The 21,328-nt window shown below is 34.8% G+C and overlaps 1 protein-coding gene and 3 long non-coding RNA genes across 6 annotated transcripts; all 4 read left to right on the top strand.

Moving 5' to 3' along the window:
• Positions 1-461: 461 nt before the first annotated feature.
• On the top strand, positions 462-2,407 carry LOC110858945. The gene is made up of 5 exons (XR_002548787.2): positions 462-627; positions 704-794; positions 1,131-1,208; positions 1,288-1,358; positions 1,727-2,407. It is a non-coding gene; the product is annotated as an uncharacterized LOC110858945 (long non-coding RNA).
• A 4,738-nt stretch (positions 2,408-7,145) lies between these two features.
• LOC118438569 lies at positions 7,146-10,177 on the top strand. 2 transcript variants are annotated; one of them, XM_035859051.1, is made up of 2 exons: positions 7,146-8,410; positions 8,494-10,177. In XM_035859051.1, exon 2 carries the CDS (start codon positions 8,943-8,945, stop codon positions 9,771-9,773), a length of 831 nt encoding a protein of 276 aa, XP_035714944.1. In that variant the 5' UTR covers positions 7,146-8,410; positions 8,494-8,942; the 3' UTR covers positions 9,774-10,177. The 2 variants fall into 2 exon arrangements, with proteins under 2 accessions (XP_035714944.1, XP_035714943.1); XM_035859050.1 differs by having other exon boundaries at positions 7,146-8,425.
• A 1,359-nt stretch (positions 10,178-11,536) lies between these two features.
• On the top strand, positions 11,537-15,186 carry LOC118438594. The gene is made up of 2 exons (XR_004836936.1): positions 11,537-13,943; positions 14,027-15,186. It is a non-coding gene; the product is annotated as an uncharacterized LOC118438594 (long non-coding RNA).
• A 1,132-nt stretch (positions 15,187-16,318) lies between these two features.
• LOC110858936 lies at positions 16,319-20,271 on the top strand. Of its 2 annotated transcripts, none has more exons than XR_004836923.1 (5): positions 16,319-16,500; positions 16,569-16,673; positions 17,015-17,074; positions 17,166-17,242; positions 18,288-20,271. It is a non-coding gene; the product is annotated as an uncharacterized LOC110858936 (long non-coding RNA). The 2 variants fall into 2 exon arrangements; XR_002548780.2 differs by having other exon boundaries at positions 16,323-16,500; positions 19,683-20,271.
• The last annotated feature ends 1,057 nt before the right edge of the window (positions 20,272-21,328 follow it).

Below are 21,328 nucleotides of genomic sequence, written 5' to 3'. Positions count from 1 at the left end.
TGCAAGTATGTATGTATGGGTATATAGCGAGTAAGTATGCATGTAAAAAGGTGTGGCCGTAGAGTTTCATGAATTTTAATGACTATAATTTTTTCATTTCTCATTTTTAACGGATTTTGAGTTCAAGTACGTAAGTATTTATATAACGAGAAGTTTCCTGAATTTTAATCAATATAATTTATTCATTTTTCGTTTTTTAACGGATTTTTTTTACTGCAAGTAGTAAGTATAACGAGTGAGTTATACAAACTTTAACCGAATAAAACCTGCGTTAAGTTGGAAGAGTGAAAATGCATCACTTATACACTGCATCGACTGTATTAATCGCTGTGGGTGGTCGTGCACCATGTGTTTCTGCGGGTCTACTAAAAATGATACTATTGTCATACTATGCTTATCGAGTGGATAAGGTTATATCACATCCTTAATACACGTCTCTTGCTGGAGTATGAGATTATACATTTTACGAAATGTTCTTGAGCAGACATTACTCTCATTGATTATCTGTATATTTCGTTACTACGCACTTCACTACGTGCTTATTTAAATATCAGTTTGTAAAATGTGATCCCATCTTTAATTTCTTTCTGGGCAAGATTTCCAATAAAAGAATACTTTAAACCCATTGTAAGGAGTGAAGCTTATTTACATAATTCCGATTTTTTAAACTGCAACCTGTAACGAAATATAATTATTTATTTAGTTCAATAATTTGATTTGTTCGTACTGGTGGAAATTCCAATCGTTACGAATTTTTAAGTTTTATTAAGAAATTTTCGTGTGGCTGAAATTGGGTATGCAAACTTTTTTGATGTTAAAATGTATGTATATATGTATATACACTGTTAAAAGTCTGGTAGTCACATAGTTACTCTGTGCTGGCCTTGGTTTGGTAATAACTAAATACCGGACTGGCAGTAATTTGTTCCTTGGTGGTAAATGTTTAATTGCCACAACATTGCTGAACGGTAATTCTCGTGCCGATAGATTCACATATTTACTTTATACTCCGGTCGGTAATGATTTAATACCAGTTTTCTAAAAGTGCACATACATACACATTTACCAAACAAAATATGTAAATGTATTCATTGTGGGACTTTTTTTAAACTTATTTCTTCTTATACCAGATGGAATATGTACCAATGAATAATTGAAAAATACGAGAAGGATGTTACCTTGCGCATCAACTTTAATAGCAATCAAAGGTTTGAAATAATTCCAAATTCACATTTGTCGCATCATACATAATTAATTTTTAGGTTTTCCACTCCTATATGGTTCCAGATTTTCAGAAGAATGATGTAATTCATATTTTCACTCGAGTTCAACCCACTCATGGAACCCGTCATGTTTTGGTGAGCTATTTTACTTATGTCCACTCTAAATAAAATTGTGTTCAATTTTGTCAAAGTTAAATAAGCGTGGGAACGTCCATGAATATATTACGTCATAATTTGGGTGGGTCGGTGGTTTAGGTGTTAATATCTTTCCGATGTTAAAATTCCATATCCAATACAATTAAAAAGATAAAATGTATCCAATGTTGCGTCTAAGTTTGTGCAACATTTGGTCAAAGGTTTTAGTCAACCTTTATTAAATTTTCCATAATTCCATTTAGAGCGTATGTACTGCGTTAATATTTTCAAGACGTCTTAATCAATAAAGGTATTTAATTAGTAATTCATATATTATGTAAACTTTGTTTTCTAAAATTCCTATTCAGATCACCTTGGACGTTTTCATCTGATGGAGATTCATCCCACCAGTCACAACGCTGTCGAATGGAAAACTCTAAAAAATGGAAAGCGGAGATCTTGTTCCGGTTAATTAGTTAAGCCAAGCCACCTTCCCATTATTATCCTTTCTTAACTGTATATAACTTATGTAGATTTATCGGGTATATATTTTAATCTAATATACCGTACACAATTATAAATGGCACACACTTAAAAATAATGTTACCCCGTTGAAAAGTAAATGCACTCTGAATTCGTTAAGTACACTGTATTGAATCCAGAATAACGCAAACTTTATAAGGAAAACATATAGCCTGGTCTGGATTTTGCATAGTTTACTTGATATATTCATACACTTTATAACAGAGTAGCATTAGTTTTAAGAGCGTGGCAAAAATTAGTAATAATCGATATTTGACGTAAATGAAAATTCCGCCTCATCAAATGCATATGTACGTCCAAATGCTAAATAATGCCATGACACAAATTTTGTATGTTCCCAAACAAATTTGAAAATTCATTTCTAGTGCAAAGTGCTTAGTAGCGTGATAAAAAAATTCGAAACTAACAATCATTCGGCACGAAAGATTAGGACTAGATTAAAACTGAGATAATATGAGTGCACAAAACTTAAAATTGGAAATTAAAATAATTGCTGTTGCGAAAAATTATTGTTCTTCACTTAAATACATATCTATCTAAACTAAATATATGTAAGCCTGATAATATTTCAGTTAATTACTCAATTGTTATGAGTAGTTGACAATTATTCACATTTTTAAAATAACGTGTAGTATCCAAGATATGTAGGGAATGTTTTACAAGTGCGTTGTCATGGCACACACATGACTGCATAGAATTCTAAGGGAGCGTAACACTAAATTCCTGAAAGCATATTGAATACATCGTTTTGTACTGAAATAATCCAGTGTAATCAATGCATGCCTGAAATTTTGTTTGGTTATACCACAACCTAGACTAAACTCTTTGGAGGAAGTTATCATGTATTTACCAAATCAATCCAAAAATGTTATCATTGATATTGGTTGACTTTTAGAGTTTTACGTTGTAAACATACATCTTCATAAAAAATGGTAATGGTGGAAAGCATGGTTAGTGCTTTGAATTAAGGCACAAATTCCCTTTCATAAATGTTTCTGATGCCCTAGTTGAGGATTGAATTGTAAGATTTTTGTCGGATTCATTCCAGTCGTCAGTAAGAGTAAAGGGCTGCACTGACGTGGGAATTTTGTCAATAATTTTTAATGGGGAGTCGATTTTTATGGGGTCCAAACTTAATTATTGATTGCGAATTTGGGTGCACATTGAAACTTTAGTTTTGTAACGGAGACTCGCATGATGCTTCGGCCATCCTCAGTCATGCATACTGCCGCAATATAATTATCAAACTCTGCAACCGCTGGAATCCCCAGCTACTTGAAAGTCGCTGTAGTCCCCTAAAACAATTTTGATTTTTTAATGCTCTTTTCCTAATTTTAATTTAACTGATTTAGAACTTTGTAACTAGTGAGTGGAGATTTTATTTTGACCCCTGTATCTATCTACCCGATCAACAAAAGCTATCACTTTTACGCAAAAGTCATACAGTTAAATTGCAGCAACTGATGGCCGGCAAAAATCCGTGAAAAGATACTAGATATTTAACGTAAAATAAACTGTCAATATTGCATAGAATTGGCAGTCATATTCATGCAATTTAGCCTCAAGAATATTGCGTAGAAATAACCGTCAAATTAATGCAATTTATAGCATAGAATATTGCGCAAAAGAAACGAATAATTTGATGCAAAACTTGCAGTTAAACTCTATGCAATTACTGCAGTCAAATAACACGAATTATTTATTTTTATCAAAATCATTTATTTCATAACAAAAATTATATTGTAACATTATACAAGGGAATGCAAATGTTTTCATCTATTTTATCCGACGGGAGTAACCAACATTTCTTATCAATATCATTAATACCTATTATGGTTACGCTATTTGATAATTTGCTAACTTTAATTATTCCTAAAATTTTACTTTCACACGGACAAGTGAACAAGTTGTCCGAGTGTTTGAATTTTCTACAATTTATATGTTTTTTTATCTTTACTTATACTACTTATAACAACTACTTTCCCATCCTTTAATATAAAACAATGATCCTTTCCGTTCGATTTTATAATACAGTGTCTATTTAAATTCACAGGGGACTGGTACTTATGATTTTCTCCCTCAGCAGTGCGATTCACAGTTTGCTCAAAAGGTTTATAGTGAGCTCGTAGCGAGCGCTTTATTACTTGCATTAAACATGCTTTAAAGCGTCATCACTAATATATATAAGAGAATGCATATTATATGATAAAAACTCTTCTTCATATAAATTGGGAACATTTTTAACAAACTTCAATAAAAGCTGTCGTGCATAATCGTTCCAATTATTTGCTTGCGCCTTGGTAGTTATAAGAATCGTGACTGCTACGCAAAGATTTAAAAAATGTGTATACTTTTTCGGCGACAATAATCCTTTTAAAGCGACGGGTCCTGTATAAAGAAGAAAAGTTCTAAACTCTGTCGCTTTCCACATATCTAACTCTTTTACTGACCTCTGCTTACGACAAAATTCTTTAGGGCAACTATGCGAAAATAATACTAGTTTACTTGATAAAGTTGAAATATCACGAGAAGATAATTTAAATGGCAATGGACCTTTTACCCAACTTCTTAATAGTTTTCTAACCACACCTAAGCAAATGAGGTGAAGAAATCATCAAAATTTTAAGCTCCGTAAACGGGGAAATGCCTACATGGTGGTGTTTATCTTTTTGAACATAAAAATCTTGATCTGTCCTAAGTGGACTATCGAATGTTCTGAAAATTACACGTCCCTTCCAGAAACCTGGATCTATACATTTCTCGCATCCATTGTATGCATTATGACTTTTACATTGCTTTAAAAAACTCCTGGCTGGCGCATCAGCTATTATTTTTGAAACCTTACAAAATATTTTCAAATTATTGTAACTAATCCCAACTCGCAAACTTTTTAACTCTGCTATCAAATCCATCAAGTATTCGTCAATACTTTCTGGTTTTGTCTTGCCATAAAATAAACCCACGACAAATACGCCGTACGTACTTTCTTCACACTTTGCTTGAATTGGCCAAAACTGGTTACTGTTACTCTTAGAAATGGGCAATCCATCAAAACTAAATATAAGGTTTAATTTAATTTCGCTACCAGAAGCAAGAATACAATTGGAATCTATTTGCCGTTTTATATTTTGAATAACATCAAAGTGTGCATATTGACCCTGACCGATAGTTTTCATAGAGTATTTAATTGAGTTTTTAAGCAATGTCCTACTATCCAATGGAAGAAATCTAAATTCTTGATAAAAGTTAAATATGCGTAGAAGATCGTTTAAAGCTACTCCCGTTATGTTATGTCGAAGCGACCAGTCCCTCAAGTCCCGTGTTAAATCTAAAATATTCCTATTATTTTCTACTACACCATTGTCGCTTAGTGAATCGGAAACTAATGGCTCGTCACTATTATGGATAACATTACTGCTTCTATCATTATTGCTAATATTACTACCTGAATCGCTATCCTCAACTACAGAATCACATATATCTAAATTTACAAGATTATTACTAATAGCAGATATGTTTTTTGCACGAGTGAGATTCTCTCTAACCCGTTTTGCAATTATTCGCCTAATGTTTCTCGGTGATTTTCCATCTCGATCCATGATTATGATGCAATTCCCGAGGGAGCGTCGTCGTTGCACCTACTTTTTGAAGAACGAAACCAATTCATTGCTGCAGTTTGAATTATATCATCGGTGGGAATACGGCCGCTGGGATTTTTGGGATCGGGAACGGACTCAACTGTAAAGACGTTTCGCACGGTTTCTGAAATTTGCAATCCAATTAAACATTAAATAGAGACCAACAATTAGAAAATTTTCTTCATTTTAGAATATATTTTAGCACCTTTTACGACTTCCAATAGTTTTAGGTTTTTCATCGATGTCTTGTTTCCTTTACCCGTAAAATTAATTCGCCTGCCAAATTCATTCGTAAATAATTTTTTAAAGATTTTTCTAGTGCTCGCCTCGATCTGTGTCGCAGTTGAAAATGCCAAATATTCAACCTAGTATCAAATATAAGAAAAAACATTAAGGTTTAATTATGCATGTAAAATATCTCGATTAAATCGTACCAGTAATTCGCGATTTGAATCCACCTCGAGCCAAGATTCAAACTCCGCCAGTGCTACCTCGTTGTCGAGGGGTAATTTTGGAATGGCACTGAAATTGGGAGCCTTCCTACCATCCGGCCTTTGTTTCACATTAATCAGTAAAGCCTTAATGTCTTCAGCCTGCTTTTCCAACAAAGTTAGCACACTTTGCGTTGTCCCTGCAACGTGATTACAAAGCGTTAACATAATACATCAATTTTAATAAAATTATTTTGCTTGTACTAACTTGAAATCAACAGCCGTAAATCATTTAACTCCTGCGAAGAGGTGTCTCCAGTTTCAACTTGATTTCCTACTTGTAGATTGCTTTGCTCTTCAGTTTCGGGAATTATTTCAGGAATGCTCAATGGTTGGTCTAAAAAGCATCACCATAATGATTAGTATAAAATATTTGTGGCAGTATTATAAGCCTACCCAGCTCCAAATTATCCAGAAGTGAGCCAGACGGAGGACTGTTTTTGTTCGCGTCGCTATCCTCCTCATCGGATGAAGACGTTACATCCCCTCGTGTGCTGCTGGGCTGAATATCGGGAATTATCTTCTTGCTCCTTAATCTGCTTTCTGGTTCTGTTTCACTTTCCAAGTTGGAAGTGTCCTCGGCTACTTGAAGTTTTTTTGTCGCAACTTCATAATCATCTAAAATAATGATATTTGTTAGTAAATGTAAAATAATTGGAATGACTTCTCATAATTTGAATTAAATAGCTATTTACCGTAATTCCCAATAATCCTGGCGTAGCTAACTCTTCCCCACTTGACATCAGGAATAGCAGTGCCCTTTTTTATCAAATTTCTAATACTTGGCCCAGAGTTTGGTGGCCAGAGACAAACTTTCTCTGCGGGGATAACCCAGTGACTTGGAACAAGCTCCACACTGAATTGTATTTATGAGGGGGGAATTCAATTATGTAATATTTTTTTGGCGACATTGAGACAACAGATAAATTAACAGGGAATTAAATTAACAGGGAATTTACGAGACTGCGAGGGTGGGAGAGAAAAGGAAATACCACGCTTCTCTTAGATTCAAACTCTCGCGCGTTGCCTGTCTCTTCGCACCCACCATTCATTGCGTATAAATTGCATGATTTTAACGCCTCATGTAATGTGGGTATTAACGAGATATTGGTGCGGTATTTTTACGCAATATCTCAGCACGTTTGGGTGCAATAATTTTTCAACCATAGGTTACAGTTTTTTAATGCAAATTTAGCGTGTCTCACGGTGCACACCAAACTTAGCACAAAATTTATGCAATAATCACGCCTTTTTTTGTTTGTTAAAAATTTTCACCATGGATGCGTTACTTTGACGCAAAAGTAATAATTTTTGTTGATCGGGTAGTGAATTAAGATTTTACTTCAGTGATGACCTGATCAGCAGTATCTTTATTAATATCATCTTGGGAGCAAGTATTTTGCAAGATGTTAAGCATTTTTGTTTAATCAAAACAAATTTTCAATCTTTTAATTTTCAGATTTTTGACTGATAATTGTAACAAAAAATTGCGCCTTTAAATTCGGGTGGAATGTGTTTCTTAAAATGATACATGAACGTGATGGGATGATGTGCGTGATTATTTTACTGCTGACCTCGGACAACTTAGCCATTGGATTAGGGAAGTCTTTTGTTCTGGCAAAACAAGGGTCGATAGTAAGGTCTGCTTATTCGCCAGGATGTGATCCATGCGCTCTCATTTTCCAACAATTATAGCTTGTGTAATTCTGCACGGATTTTGAAAGTAATTATAGAGGTAGTTATTTAAAAATATGACAGTAGCATAGTGCATCCAAAATCGGTTTTTCCGATTTTACAAAACCGGTTAAAAACCGGTTTTCGATTAAACCGAAAACCGGTTTTACTTTTTTCCAAAAAACCGGTTTTGCAAAAAACCGGTTTTAAGATTTTCATAGAAACCGGTTTTGTCGAAACACCGGTTTTATTACACGCGAAAACCGGTTTTAGATTTTTGATGGGGCAAAGTGGTAAATCGTTTTTTATTGGAGCGGGGAGTTTAGTATTGACCGTGCGAGGACTTATAAAAACTAATTTTTCATTTCTAAGTCTTTAAAATGGCAAATTCAGAGCCATCAACACAAATTCCGATTTATGTTAACTATCTTAAGAAAGGGGATGATGAATCTTCCGTTTGGTATTATTTTTTACGGGAAAAAGACGGTCAGTCCGGAAAATGTAAAAATGGTGACTGCCAACAAATTATCAAAACAAGTGGTGGTACAACGTCTAGTCTCAGGTAAAATATTATTAGAGTGACTTAAATTAAATTTAAAAAAATATCTGGATTTTATTGACTGGAATATTTTATAAAGAACCCATTTGAAGTCAAAGCACAAAATTATATTAAAAACTAAGGCGACGGAAGAACCACTTGCTCAAGGTAAACTTACTCAAGGTAAACTTACTCAATTAATGCAATCTAAAATTACATAAAGCAACACTACAAGACCAATTTATTTACAGATGTGCCTGCTAAGATTACGAAGAAAATAGACCAATGTTTTCCACATGTTGAGAAGATTTCGCGATTTCTAACAATTTCACGGATGGTCGCAAAGGACGGTTTGCCATTCTCGGTATTTTGTACTTCTGCCGATCTGAGGAGAGCAATATCGGCACTTCATTTGAAGGACGACCTCCCACGGTCACCATCAACTATTCGAAGCATTGTAATGAAGTTCTCACAATCACTCCGAGCACAACAGTGGAAAAAAATTCAAGAAAATGTGAAAGCTGGGACAAAGTTATGTGCAATATTTGACGAGTGGACCTCAAGAAAGAATAGGCGCTATATGTATATCATTGTTACTGGATCTTAGCAAATTTGGAATTTAGGTCTGGTACGAATACATGGTTCCCTTACAGCAGAAAAGGCTCTATCACTGGTTGAAGAAAAATTGAGACAAAATGGAATGGATTTGGAGACAACCATCGTTAGCATAATCACAGATGGGGCTTCAGTGATGACCAAAATCGGAAAGTTATCACCTACCCATCAGCAGTTATGCATCGCCTATGGCGTTCAGCTGGCAGTAACCGATGTGCTTTATGCAAAAAAGAAAAATGCACAAAATGTGGTTTCTGTTCCCAATCAGGCAGATGAGATTGATGTTATGAACGACAATGATGGCTATGCCGGAGGGAACGAAGAGTGCGACCAGGATGATGATGACGACCAAGACAATGATGGCGCTTTCGTTGTTGATATAAATGGCCCGCCCATGGATATTATGCATGATACCATTGCTCCCCTTATCTGCAAAGTTCGTAAAATCGTCAAATTGTATCGAAAATCGCCTCTCCGAAATGAAAACTTGCAAAAGTATGTGAAAATCGAATTTGAAAAAGAATTGTCACTCCTTTTAGATTCGAAAACTAGATGGAATAGTTTAATGGATATGATGGAAAGATTTTACAACTTACGAAGTTGTATAAGGAAATCCTTAATTGACTTGAAACCTGAAGTTAAAATCTATTTGGACGACGATGATGTCAATCAAATTCATCAACTAATCCAGGCACTCGGGCCGCTGAAGTTAACAGTAGAAGTTCTTTGTCGCCGCGATTCAAATCTTCTATCTGCAGATGCTGCGCTCAACTTCACGTTGTCAAAACCAGATGAATTGGAGACCAGAGTGGCTGAGGACCTTGCGGAAATGCTCAGGAAGCGAATTTTGGAAAGAAGAACTGAATACCCGGGAGTTTTGCAATATTTACACTCCGCCTCACACATGATGAGTTAAAAATACGATAAAGTATTTGAAATTCCATCTAAACATAAGATAACAATGGTCCTAAAAAATTTGCTATCCCCTTTGTGCCCAAGTGCAGAATCATGCCAAAATACACGGAATGAAGGAGATCGGGGGCCAGATGGAATTTTGATCAGCAACAAAAAATTACCACTTCAAGTTGAGTTGAACCAAGCTCTTCAAGAGATTGATACTGTTGAGCATGCCGAAAAACACACGTCGCCACAAACGTTGTTGTCAACTATCAAGAAAGAGATGTCGCTGTTTGAAGCCGGAGGGTCACGCGGTCATCATCTCCAAATTGCATATGAATATTTGAAGACAATTAAACCAACAAGTGATAAAGACCAAGTGTACTGTACAAATCCTTTTCGCGTCGATGTCACCGAATTTAATTTAAAAAATTGTAAATTGAATTCCTGGTGCAAGGATATATATATAACAACGATTTTTGAAATATGTGCATCTAACCCCCCTCCAAAAATGGGGGAATAAAATTTGAAAAAATGAGAAAGTCAATGTATACAGAGTACAGTAAGAATTAGACATCGAATTGTATTTGACATTCTAATTCCCCCTTGAATACGAACATTTTTATGCATCACGAGTTTCAAAATTTGAAAATTCGCGGTTTTTTACGTACATACAAATCCTCAAAAAACTCATGGTTCCCACACTTTGCAGTCTGACAACCTAATGCCCGATTTTTCTCCTTCGAAAGACGAACATTTTAAGCTTTTGTTGTCAGACTGCAAAGTGTGGGAACCATGAGTTTTTTTGGGTCAAGGTTTCTGGGGGAGGGACTTATTTTTGCAAGAGCCGTAACAAACTATTGTCACTCATGAGAAAATGAGACATATAATTGAAGTTATTAAAATTTGTGATGCTGAATTACCAATTCGCCCAAAATTTAAAACTTAAGCTTTTTTGAATTTATATTTCCGGTCAGAAAGTGACACATGAGACAGACCACCATACGGCACTGTCGAATCGACAGTCAGCGGTGGTGGTGGATACCCACCAGAGTCCGAGTCTCACTCTGCTTCTGCTAAATATGGAAAAGAGTTTTGTAGTACGCTTGGTCTGGTTCAGCTCAAGTGTTGAATCAGAGCGTGCATTCTCAGCAGCCGGATATATTTGTAGTAAAGTGCGCTCTAGCTTTAAGGATGAAACCTTAGATGAGTTGTGTTTCCTAAGATCATATTTCAATATGAACGATCATTGATCATAATCTATTTCTTATTTTGTAATACATAAGAAAATTAATTAAATATTGTTTGGAATTACCAGTATTTTTGGTGTCGGATTAATTTACTTTAAATTTAATTGTGCATTTAATTTTTAAGAAAACGGCAGATATAATTTTTCAACCCATTTTTAAAAGCCATTTTGAAACGATTTTAAAAGTGGTAAAAACCGGTTTTAAAACCGGTTTTATCAAGTTAAAAATCGAAAATCGGTTTTGGAAAAAAATCGAAAATCGGAAAAACCGAAAACCGGTTCTATAAAAATACATCAAAATCGGATTAATCGAAAACCGGTTTTAAAAAATATTCCGATTCAGGATGCCCTACAGTAGCATAAATACCTAATATAAAATTAGTGAGGCAATTCACGCCCTCCTTCGTAACTACGTAAACAGCGTAAAATCCGTAAACTTACAAACGTTTACAAACTTTTACAAAAATTGTCAAGGAAAATCAGTTTACAAACTTTTGTAAACTTACGCAGCTCACAGGCGTCTTTTAATTTTGTAAAGTATTTTGTAAACTCAATTTGCGGAAGAAAAAAATTTGTTCGATACAGAAATTTGGCATAGAGGTTGCTAATGGCTCCTAATGAAAGAATATGAAGTGAAATTGGAAAATTTTTCATCTGGAGGTACCCGAAGGGGTGACCTATACCGATTTTTCAAAATCATCCAATCGAGCTGAAATTTGGTATAGAGGCTGCTAAAGGCTCCTAATGGAAGAATATGAAGTGGAATTGGTAAAAAATCACATCCGGGACCCGTTGGGGTGACCCATACCGATTTTCATAACTTGTCTCAAAAAGCTAACTTGTCTCAAAAAGCTGACGGTGATAGCTTCTCATGAACGAATATGAAGTCAAAGATGAACAAAAAATAACCAGATGGGCAATAAGGGAGGGGCACCGATTCCGATTTCTAAGAAGTTATATATTCAGCTAAGATTTAGTGTGATTTAGGATTAGAATTTAGGAGGGTTGAATTTCGAAATTTTTATAGGAACAGCCTTCACTGTTCGTGGTATTTATTATATCAATAAATGCAGCTCCACAAATTTCTTCCATTAATTTCCGTTTTCTGGAAATGATCGGCATTTTGTTTCAATTATCAGATAAATTTTTACGAAAATAATTGCGAAAGTGAATTCACGGGAAGCTGTTTGTAAACGTTTGTAAGTTTACGGATTTTACGCTGTTTACGTAGTTACCAAGGGTGCGTGAATACCCTCAGTGTATATGTATGTACTCGAAAGACCGTATCAACGTCCCAACAACTGACACGGGGATAGAATTGCTGGTCCGAGTCCCAAATTACTGACGCGTTGTCTATAAGTAGTGAATTAAAGTAAAAAATTAATAAATGTAGCAATAACTTGCAACACATGCCTAATTACCCTCATATTTATATATATTACGCAAGATTAAACTTGCCTCGGTCCATGCAGTTGCCACATTTAGCGATTTCACCCAACCCGAGGCTGGTGTAGTGTTGTTCATTAGGGTTTTTAATTGATGAATGTCCTTGTTATCGTTGGTAAAATCGATACTTTGGACGATCACGTTATGAGTATATGTACATATATGCAAAAGCTTGATTAATTCGTGCAAATGCATAATCTTAGAACGTATCGTAGCCCATGGATTAGGTCTTTGGATTTGTTGTATGATCGAGACCTTATACCCTAGGGAACCGCTTTAAGAGGTAAAGCGGAGTATTTGCTTAATTAAGAAATATTGTGCATTCAGCTCCTTTTATGAAGAATAATAAAATCACCAGCAGGTTATAACTTCATAGTCACCCGTGATCCCCTAGGGATGTTGGATATTCTCATTTGCGAAGCCAATGTTAAACTGGTCTGAACCGGTTGGGGACGGAAAAGTGGCTTTTTATATAATTTCGGAAATCATCTTATTATGTCGGTCGTGTATAATATCGACATTTATATAATACAATCTTTTATGATACATATACACATCTACATACATGTAGATATTCTTCATAATTTTTTCTTTATATTAATCTTTTCACGCTATATTCTATGCTCCTTATGACAGTGCACTTCTACGCGTTTAGTTTTGAGTATTGGTACAAACATTTTTTGTCACTTCGTAAGACTGATGGTGGGGTTCGTTTAGATTTGTTGTTACTGAAATGGGACAAAAAAACACGTTCTTGAGTTATCTTTCTTCCCTATAAAATGTAAAAAAAATAAGTTATAATTTTACTTGTAATATTGGATCCACTAACGAACTATACATATTTTCTAAGTACACTCTAAGAAATTGGGTGATCGGTGTTATTACCGCGCGAGTGGAGATAGCGAGCATCACCGTAATGGTGATAAACCTATCACCGAAATTTGTCACCATTGCTGGTGATCGCCACTACCACCGCACCATGGTGGTAGCTTCGCTATACACGTGACTTGCAGAGGGGCAAGTTTGTCCTACTCCACATACCAGAAACAGCAGCGGAGTTGCAATGGTAAAATTACTTCGTATTTCAAAGTTTAAGAGGAAAAAAATAATGCCGTGCCCAAACAGTTATCGTGAATTTATTGACACAGGTAAAAAAAATTAAAAGTTAAAAGTTAGCTAATTTTGGCCAAGTTAATTTTGCTTGATTTCTAGTTGGAGAGAAATTTAACTTGGATGTGGATCTGGAGGACCAGAATGTGCAGAAATTGAAGGATTTTGACGAGGTAATATTTGCATAAAATTTAGTTGCTTATTTGTTGAATCTGTACATAATTAATTAATATATTTTTTTCTCATTGGTCGGCCAACTGTGATCAATCTGGAGTCTATGTACATATAACTCACGAATGTGGTCACTGGTTGCACTTAAAAAAATCTCGATAGTACAACGGAATCTCTGCAAATAAGTAAATATGTGGCAAAGTTGTTTTAACGGTAAGGATAAATCAATAAACTCTGATATTTTGACCAATCTAAATGAAAGTTAATTATGTATTTTAAACTTTAATTAATTTCAGTCAGTGTCCAATGTCGTGAGTCGTGACTGGAAACTATTCACAATTTCATTTGCTGGTGCAGTTCCACAATGGCGAGGGACATACATAGGTTTTACATATATAGATACATACAAAATATTAATTATCTTTTTAGATATTTAAATAAAGCAATAAATTGTGAAAAATGTGACATTTTTGTATGAAATACTGAAATTATTTGTATTTATCTATCACCAGACAGTGAAAAGGCGAGCTAATTATGGTGGTGGCATATCACCGAGCGGTGATAAAAAATGTACATCCTTCTACCACCACCCGGTAGATGTCTACCACCACGATGGTGATGGCACTTTCTATCACCGCGCGGTGGTTGGTGACCACCATTGCGGTAGAGTCACATATAGTCACCGCTCGGTGATAGTCCGGTGGTAAAATTTCTTAGAGTGTATGCACTTATCTCATTGATCGTAGGAATGGGGCAATTTCGAAATATGTAATCAGTACGCAGATTAAAGCATATAATTTTTACGGTATAATTTATTTGCTGCAAATTTTGACATTACTTCACCGTAAAGAAACGTTTTTCCCTATTCCATAAATTTTTTGTGTTCATATTTTTTTAAAGAAATCGGTTAGGTTATGTTAGAATTCCGATCCTTGTTTCCATATTTCTTGAAGAGGTTTTGTATAAAGATGACGGGAACATACAAAATTTGACATTGTATCTCATACATGAAGCACGACTCTATATTAACTCTGTAATACGTGTCCCTGAATTTATTTAGTCAGCCAATTACATAAGTCAACAAATTGGTTTTGATGTATGCAATATTATGGTAATTCACGCAGTCCTTTGCTAACTTTGTAAAATCAGTTAGTTTTGTAAAATAATTTTGCAAATTAAAACCTACCTTCGATTTAAGTAAATTATAAAAAATGTAATCTAATTTTCCTTCAAGATATTTGTAAAAGTTTACAAGTTTACTGATTTTACAAAGTTACCAAGGACTACGTGAATTAACTTAGGTATGTATTATTTATGTTACAAATACACTAATAAGTTTAGATTTCAATTCATACGTTGGACATATGCAAATATGTGCCCAGATGTCAATAATTAGATGTACTCAAACCCTCATAACAAAGCTAGTAAATAAATAAATTTATTCTTTGTGTGTCAATATGTTGCCAATTATTGCATCGCTAATTTAAATTTTCCATTACATCAATTAAATTTTTAATACAACTAAAGTCGATTTAAGCTACAAATATTCAATAATTGATAACTCATTTCATTCATAGGTAAAGATGACACCTCTGAAAATAAATGTAATGTTGAAATATTTTGCAAATATTTATGTGTGAACAATTTGCACACAACTAAAATCTCACGATTCAGGAATTTTAACCTAAAATATTCTTTTCAGCTGAAAACTTTCGTGGTGTCATATTTAGCGTCGGATTGGTTGTTACACCGTATATTTAACTCAATTTATGTACATGTGCAAACTATGTATTTGATCTGAAGCCAGTGAAATATGCAAATTCACACATAAGGGTAAGTGACTGGTACATAATGGAGATCTCCCAACGTACATTAATATGCTCGAAGACGATCGTAAGTTCAAATTACGTGATATTAACTTTGCGAAAGACATCTGCCAATGCGCAGATTCGGATTCAGATTCGGAGAGATATTTCTTCTCAAAGAGGAGAAAATCCACAGTAAGCTACTTGATTTAGCGTTGTTGTACTAAATAAATACATAGCACTAGTAGAGTGTATGTACATACACTCTTCTGAACCTGGAATTAAATCGGAATACACAAACTACCCTGTGGAATAATTTATGTAGGGGCCGTCCATTAATTCTGTGACGCAAAAATTCGCAATTTTCTAGATTCCACCCCTCTAAAACATGTGTGTCACGTAAGCACAATATCGTTAGAACCAGGTAACCCCTCTCCCCCACCCCGCGTTATAAATATATTTTACAGACGAACTCCAACCTGCAATAAAAAGCATTTCCGGTAAAGAAAACTTTATCATTCAGAAACAACTCGCTGACCATGAAGCGTGAAAAATGACTAATCTACGCTACAACGACGGTATTAACAAGGCTGGGTGGTCGTGCATAAAGCATTTCTGTGAAAATGCATAATATTCTCACAATAATTAAGCATGAGATGCATACGATTTTTCCCGTATTATGTGTATAAATTTTGCGAAAATTTATCACATCCTTAACACACAGCCCCCGATTGAGCATGATTTTAATCACTTGACGAAATATTCCTGAGCAGACTGTACAGGATTTCCTTAGTACATACGCAATTTACTCATGCACCTTCAAAAAATTGCCAACAGGTTGTTGCTTCGCTACAAATATGTACATAATTTCTGAAAAGTTTTTAAAATGTGACCCCCATTGTTAATTTCTACGTGGTAAATATTGCCTAGTTTAAATACAGTGTAGCGACTGAGGCTTAATTCGGGTAATATTTGGCGTATGCAAAGTGCACCCTGAGCTTTCACTTTTAATGCGAAATAATTGTTTAATTAGATCAATACTTCGTTTTCGACGTATACAATTCATACTCCTGGAAATTGAAATAATTGAGAATTGAATAGTATTCGTGGTAAATTTAGATCGCTAAAATTTACACGGGTGAGTAAATTTATTAAACTTTAAAACGCATTTACATAAAAGTTTGAAAATTTGGTTGATTCGCGTATGTATATACATACTCCGTCTTGGTATTGATTTGTTAATTTTTTCCTGCCGGATTAGTGTTAGTTTATTTCCAAATAAGTAGTAATTTTTCATAATTACAATATTATCGAACCGCAATAAGTACTTCTTACTACCAATGCCGGTAAAGTATATGTGCATACGAGTACATGCATACATACATACAACCATCAATAATGGTTTAATATCAGAAGCGTATGTACACCGTATAAGTATGAATTTTCGGACTTTTTAATTTTTTTCATATATATTTAAAGGAATACAAGCACTTAAATGTATACGAGGAGTACACCTATACTTACAAAAACAAAACAAACGTATGACATACATAATTTCAAATTTACCTAAAGTTATCATACCTTACTTAATTTTTAGACTTGTGTAATTCCATTTCTTGTCTTTTTTCAGGCCGTTACGACGAATTATCGTCCTCGGAATCGTACTTTAACTAAAGTTTAACTCCTTCAAGAAGGCGTCATATTTACGTGAGTTATTTACATACATATGTAGATGATTTAAACTCTAAACAAAATTGTGTAGCTTGAGTATGACAATTGTGTAAAATTTATTTGAGTACTAAAATTTCCGAAAGGGTGTTTAAGATAAAATGCACCGTTCAGATCGTTATGCTAAACTTCCAATCCGTACAAAGGATATTTATCTGAAATATTGTTACGACCCAAAATGCACCGGATCGTTCGCGGTTGAATTCGGGCCAGTGGGGAAGTGCTGAGGACAATTGCAGCTCCCACTTTTTAGGATCAGATTGATTTAGTACGGGCAGACAAATATCAGGTGCACGCTCCAACTCACGACTGGCCGGGTCATACGACCAACCGGCTCCATTAACGATTTAATGATCTAACTAAAGCTAAATTTACGTACATTCTTCATTATGTAATTGCACGAATCATCAGGTATTGATTGGCGCGAAATGTAATCACACCAATCAGAGAAACTGTAAATGGCAAACAATATGAATGCAACACTCAAATGTTGGACCGCATAAAATTATGTTGCGTCTTACACTGTCACCTCGTTACTTGAATCCACGTCCTTAATTGAAAGCTGCCGTAAATATGTAATCACTACCATTAGCCTTTTATTGACCGATCATGCGGAACCGCTGACTCATCCCTCATGTGTATGCAAATAATGAGGAGATATATAGAAGGAGACATCTCTGTTCTTATCGCTAATTGTAATCTATTGATTTCCTGGTTGTCACTCCTAATTCTCCGTCTGATCAAGCGGAACGAATGGGTGCAATCAATCTTTTTGCATATATACATGGACCGGAACCTGAACTAACGCACAACGGAGCACCTCCTTCTCACATTACACGATTTCTATAAACAACACAACGTAGATAACAATTAGTAATATTCGGCAAAACAAAAAAGTCGATATTTGGCATACCTAGGGTGTTGAGGAGACTGTGAACATCCACCGCTCGCACCAGGATTCGATCCTAGTGCGAGCCGTGGCTTAACAAACTTTGCCTCAATATCCATTGATTTTTGATTCCAGCACCGTTGTTCATATTGAACTTCTATCAGATCTCCTTCCCTGAAAAAGGCGTTCGCCGGCAAAAACCCGACCGCCATCTTTCCTCTTACGATTTTTCCAGACCTTTTGGATGCGCGTGGTTTCGTGGTAAGGGTCAGCACGGTTGCTCGGGTTTCAGGGAACACAACTTCATCGTCCTCCACATCGCATGCACCTGTTGCTGCTTGTATGACAGCTTGGACAGTCGCCGGCGGTGAGGTAGGAGTTGTTGCGCTGGCACGCTGGGCTGGGGTACTCCTGGTAGGGTTCTCGGCAGGTTTTTCAAATAATTCTTTAACAAGCGCGGACCTATTGGCGGCGCTTTGCTCTTTCTTCTTGGGTTTAGCCTTTTTGCGGGGTTCGGGGCTATTCGGTTGTGGAATAATGACAAGTGCATCGTTCACGTGTCGACAGAAATCCCATAAATCCTCACCATACAACAACTTGATGTAAGCTTTAATTTCCATATCTTGTGATTCCCATTTCTATTTATGGATGTTGATCTCCCTGGGGTCAGAGGACACTGTATGTCCAACGAGCGTAGAGGCGGCTTGGTCTTCACTGCTATCGAAAAATATAGCGGGGTCAAGGAATTTATGATTGTAGGTATGATGGGTTTATTCCGGGCATGGTTAAGCCAATTTGTAATTGAAACTCTGGTTCCTGTTTTCGTAATCGACTGGAATTTCGTAATCGACTGGAATTTCGTAATCGACTGGAATTTCGTAATCGAATTTAGTCTGGCCACGTGTAACGCAAATGCACATTCCTGGCGCTTCAATCGGATCCTGCTTTACATAAGCTTGATCAAAAAGTCCTTCGTATTCCCCATTAATGGTTTCATTGATGGTATGAATGAGACTATTTCTTTTCTTTCAAGTTAAAAATTTAATTTGGCTTATAAAATTTATTTGTTACGTACAAATTCTCATACAAAATTCTGTTGGCTTCATTCCCCCGAAAATATTAAAAATTGAGTAATATTTTTTTTGGAGTATTGGCTACGATGATAAACTATGTTTTCGAAGTATATAACGATTTTTTTTTCAAAATTAAATTCATCCTACACCCAAACACGCATTACTTTTCAATACCTTGTATTGTGTACCGGCTGTCTCGTCGTTTGAAAGAGTAGCACTATTTCTAAATAATCTGTCATCAAATTAAGACACGTAGTTTAGACAGGATAATTTATTAATTTTTCTCCGTGCCCAAACTAGCTCCAATGTCTTGAATATTTCAGTGTTAATAATTTTCTTAAGTAATCCATTCGAACCATTTCGTATTATTCTGTGTGCAAATTGACTTAGATATCCATTCGGTTACGTTATATTTGGATTTCAATCCTTATGTTAACCTTTCCATATTTTGAAATAGGTTTTTGCACAAAGTTGATGGGAATATACTAAATTTGCCGTGGTATTTCATTTACGCACGACGCGTAGATACGTATCAGCTCACCCACTCACTAAAAAAATAAACACACGCCTTAAATATGTATACCTCCATGACACATATGTAAGTAGAAATATAAATCTGAAAATTTGTTATGTTTAACATTAAGAAATTTTTATAGATTTACATAAATATACACAGAAATTACATATATGTAAGTTAAATACATATGTTTCTGTGAATTTCGTAAACTTAATGAGTCGAAAAATTGCATTTCATCTTTGCAATATTGTGGTAATTCACATAGTCCTTAATTACTGTAAAATACAAAAATTTTGTGAAATAATTTTGCAAACTTTCAAACGATCTTACTATTAGTAAGGTCACAAAAATGTGTAAGCTAATTTTGTTTTCAATTTTGTGAAAGTGTGCAATTTTACGGATTTTGCAATGTTACCTTGGCCTGTGTTAGTTGCCTGATTACGTTTGATACTACCTAGATTAATTAGTCTATAAACACGGAATATACGTTAATTAATGTATGTAAATAAAAAAAAGTATTAAAGAAATATATGCATATTAAACAAAATTATTATTAGAAATGCATAATAAACAAATTCCATATTCATACATACATACATCAAATATATAAACATTTATTGAGAGGTTGTGACAAAAATTTAAGTAATTACATGTACAGATTCATAATTATGCTACAAACATAAATAAATACTTTCTTTTTGTAACAAATGTGGCTTAGATTATTGTAAAAATACGGTATTCATAATTAAAATCAATGCTCACATTTCATTACGTTTCCTGCATCTTAAGCTAAGATACTCTTTTCAGCTGAATGATTTCTTCTTGAACGGCTCAACAGTTAATTAATCTATCTAACCCAAACTCTGTTTTTTGAAGATATTGATTAAAAGATAAAGGGTGTTAATTTAATTCGACCCGAATATTTTTTAGAATCACACCCAAACCTGCTTAAATTAGCACAAAAGAAAAGTGAAAAGAGTTAAAAGAAAGGTTTCATTAAAATAAATTAGCAATTTGTCTCTTATAAAAAATCTACTTCGAAGTAAACACCGTTTTTGAGGTTCAAGTTTTCATAAATTTAAAGGAGAAATCTGGATGAAACGAAAAGCGTAATTCTGTTCCGGATAAATAGCTAAGCTGCCTTACAATAAAAATTTTTCGCATAGCTGTGTGCCCATGCGTATAGCCTCTAGGGTAAATTAGTGTATATTTATGGAGTATATATTGTAATCTAGCAGATCGTATTCAATGCACGACACACTCTAAAAAATAATGTTACCCTCTGGAAAAGCAAGTGTATTCAGAATTCTATTATTGTTGAGAAAAATATGCTAAATCCAAAGTAACGTTGGCTTAATTAAGCTTAAAATGTACTCTTGAGATGCAAATTGTATATACATACTCCATTAAGCATTCAGAGTGGAATTATTTTTCGAAAGAATAACATTATTTTTAAGAAGGCTGTACAAAATATGCCATCAGCGTTATTTTTCACAAATGAAGATGATGGCCATAATTAAAAATTCTGTATGTTCCCACAACTTTTTGCATAATCCTTAGAACTGTATCGTTTAATTTGACAACAG

This window comes from Folsomia candida, unplaced genomic scaffold (genome assembly GCF_002217175.1).
Source record: "Folsomia candida strain VU population unplaced genomic scaffold, ASM221717v1 Fcan01_Sc023, whole genome shotgun sequence".
NCBI classification, from domain to species: domain Eukaryota; kingdom Metazoa; phylum Arthropoda; class Collembola; order Entomobryomorpha; family Isotomidae; genus Folsomia; species Folsomia candida.
The sequence above is the reverse complement of the archived record's forward strand: the minus strand, read 5'-3'. Positions and strand labels throughout refer to the sequence as shown.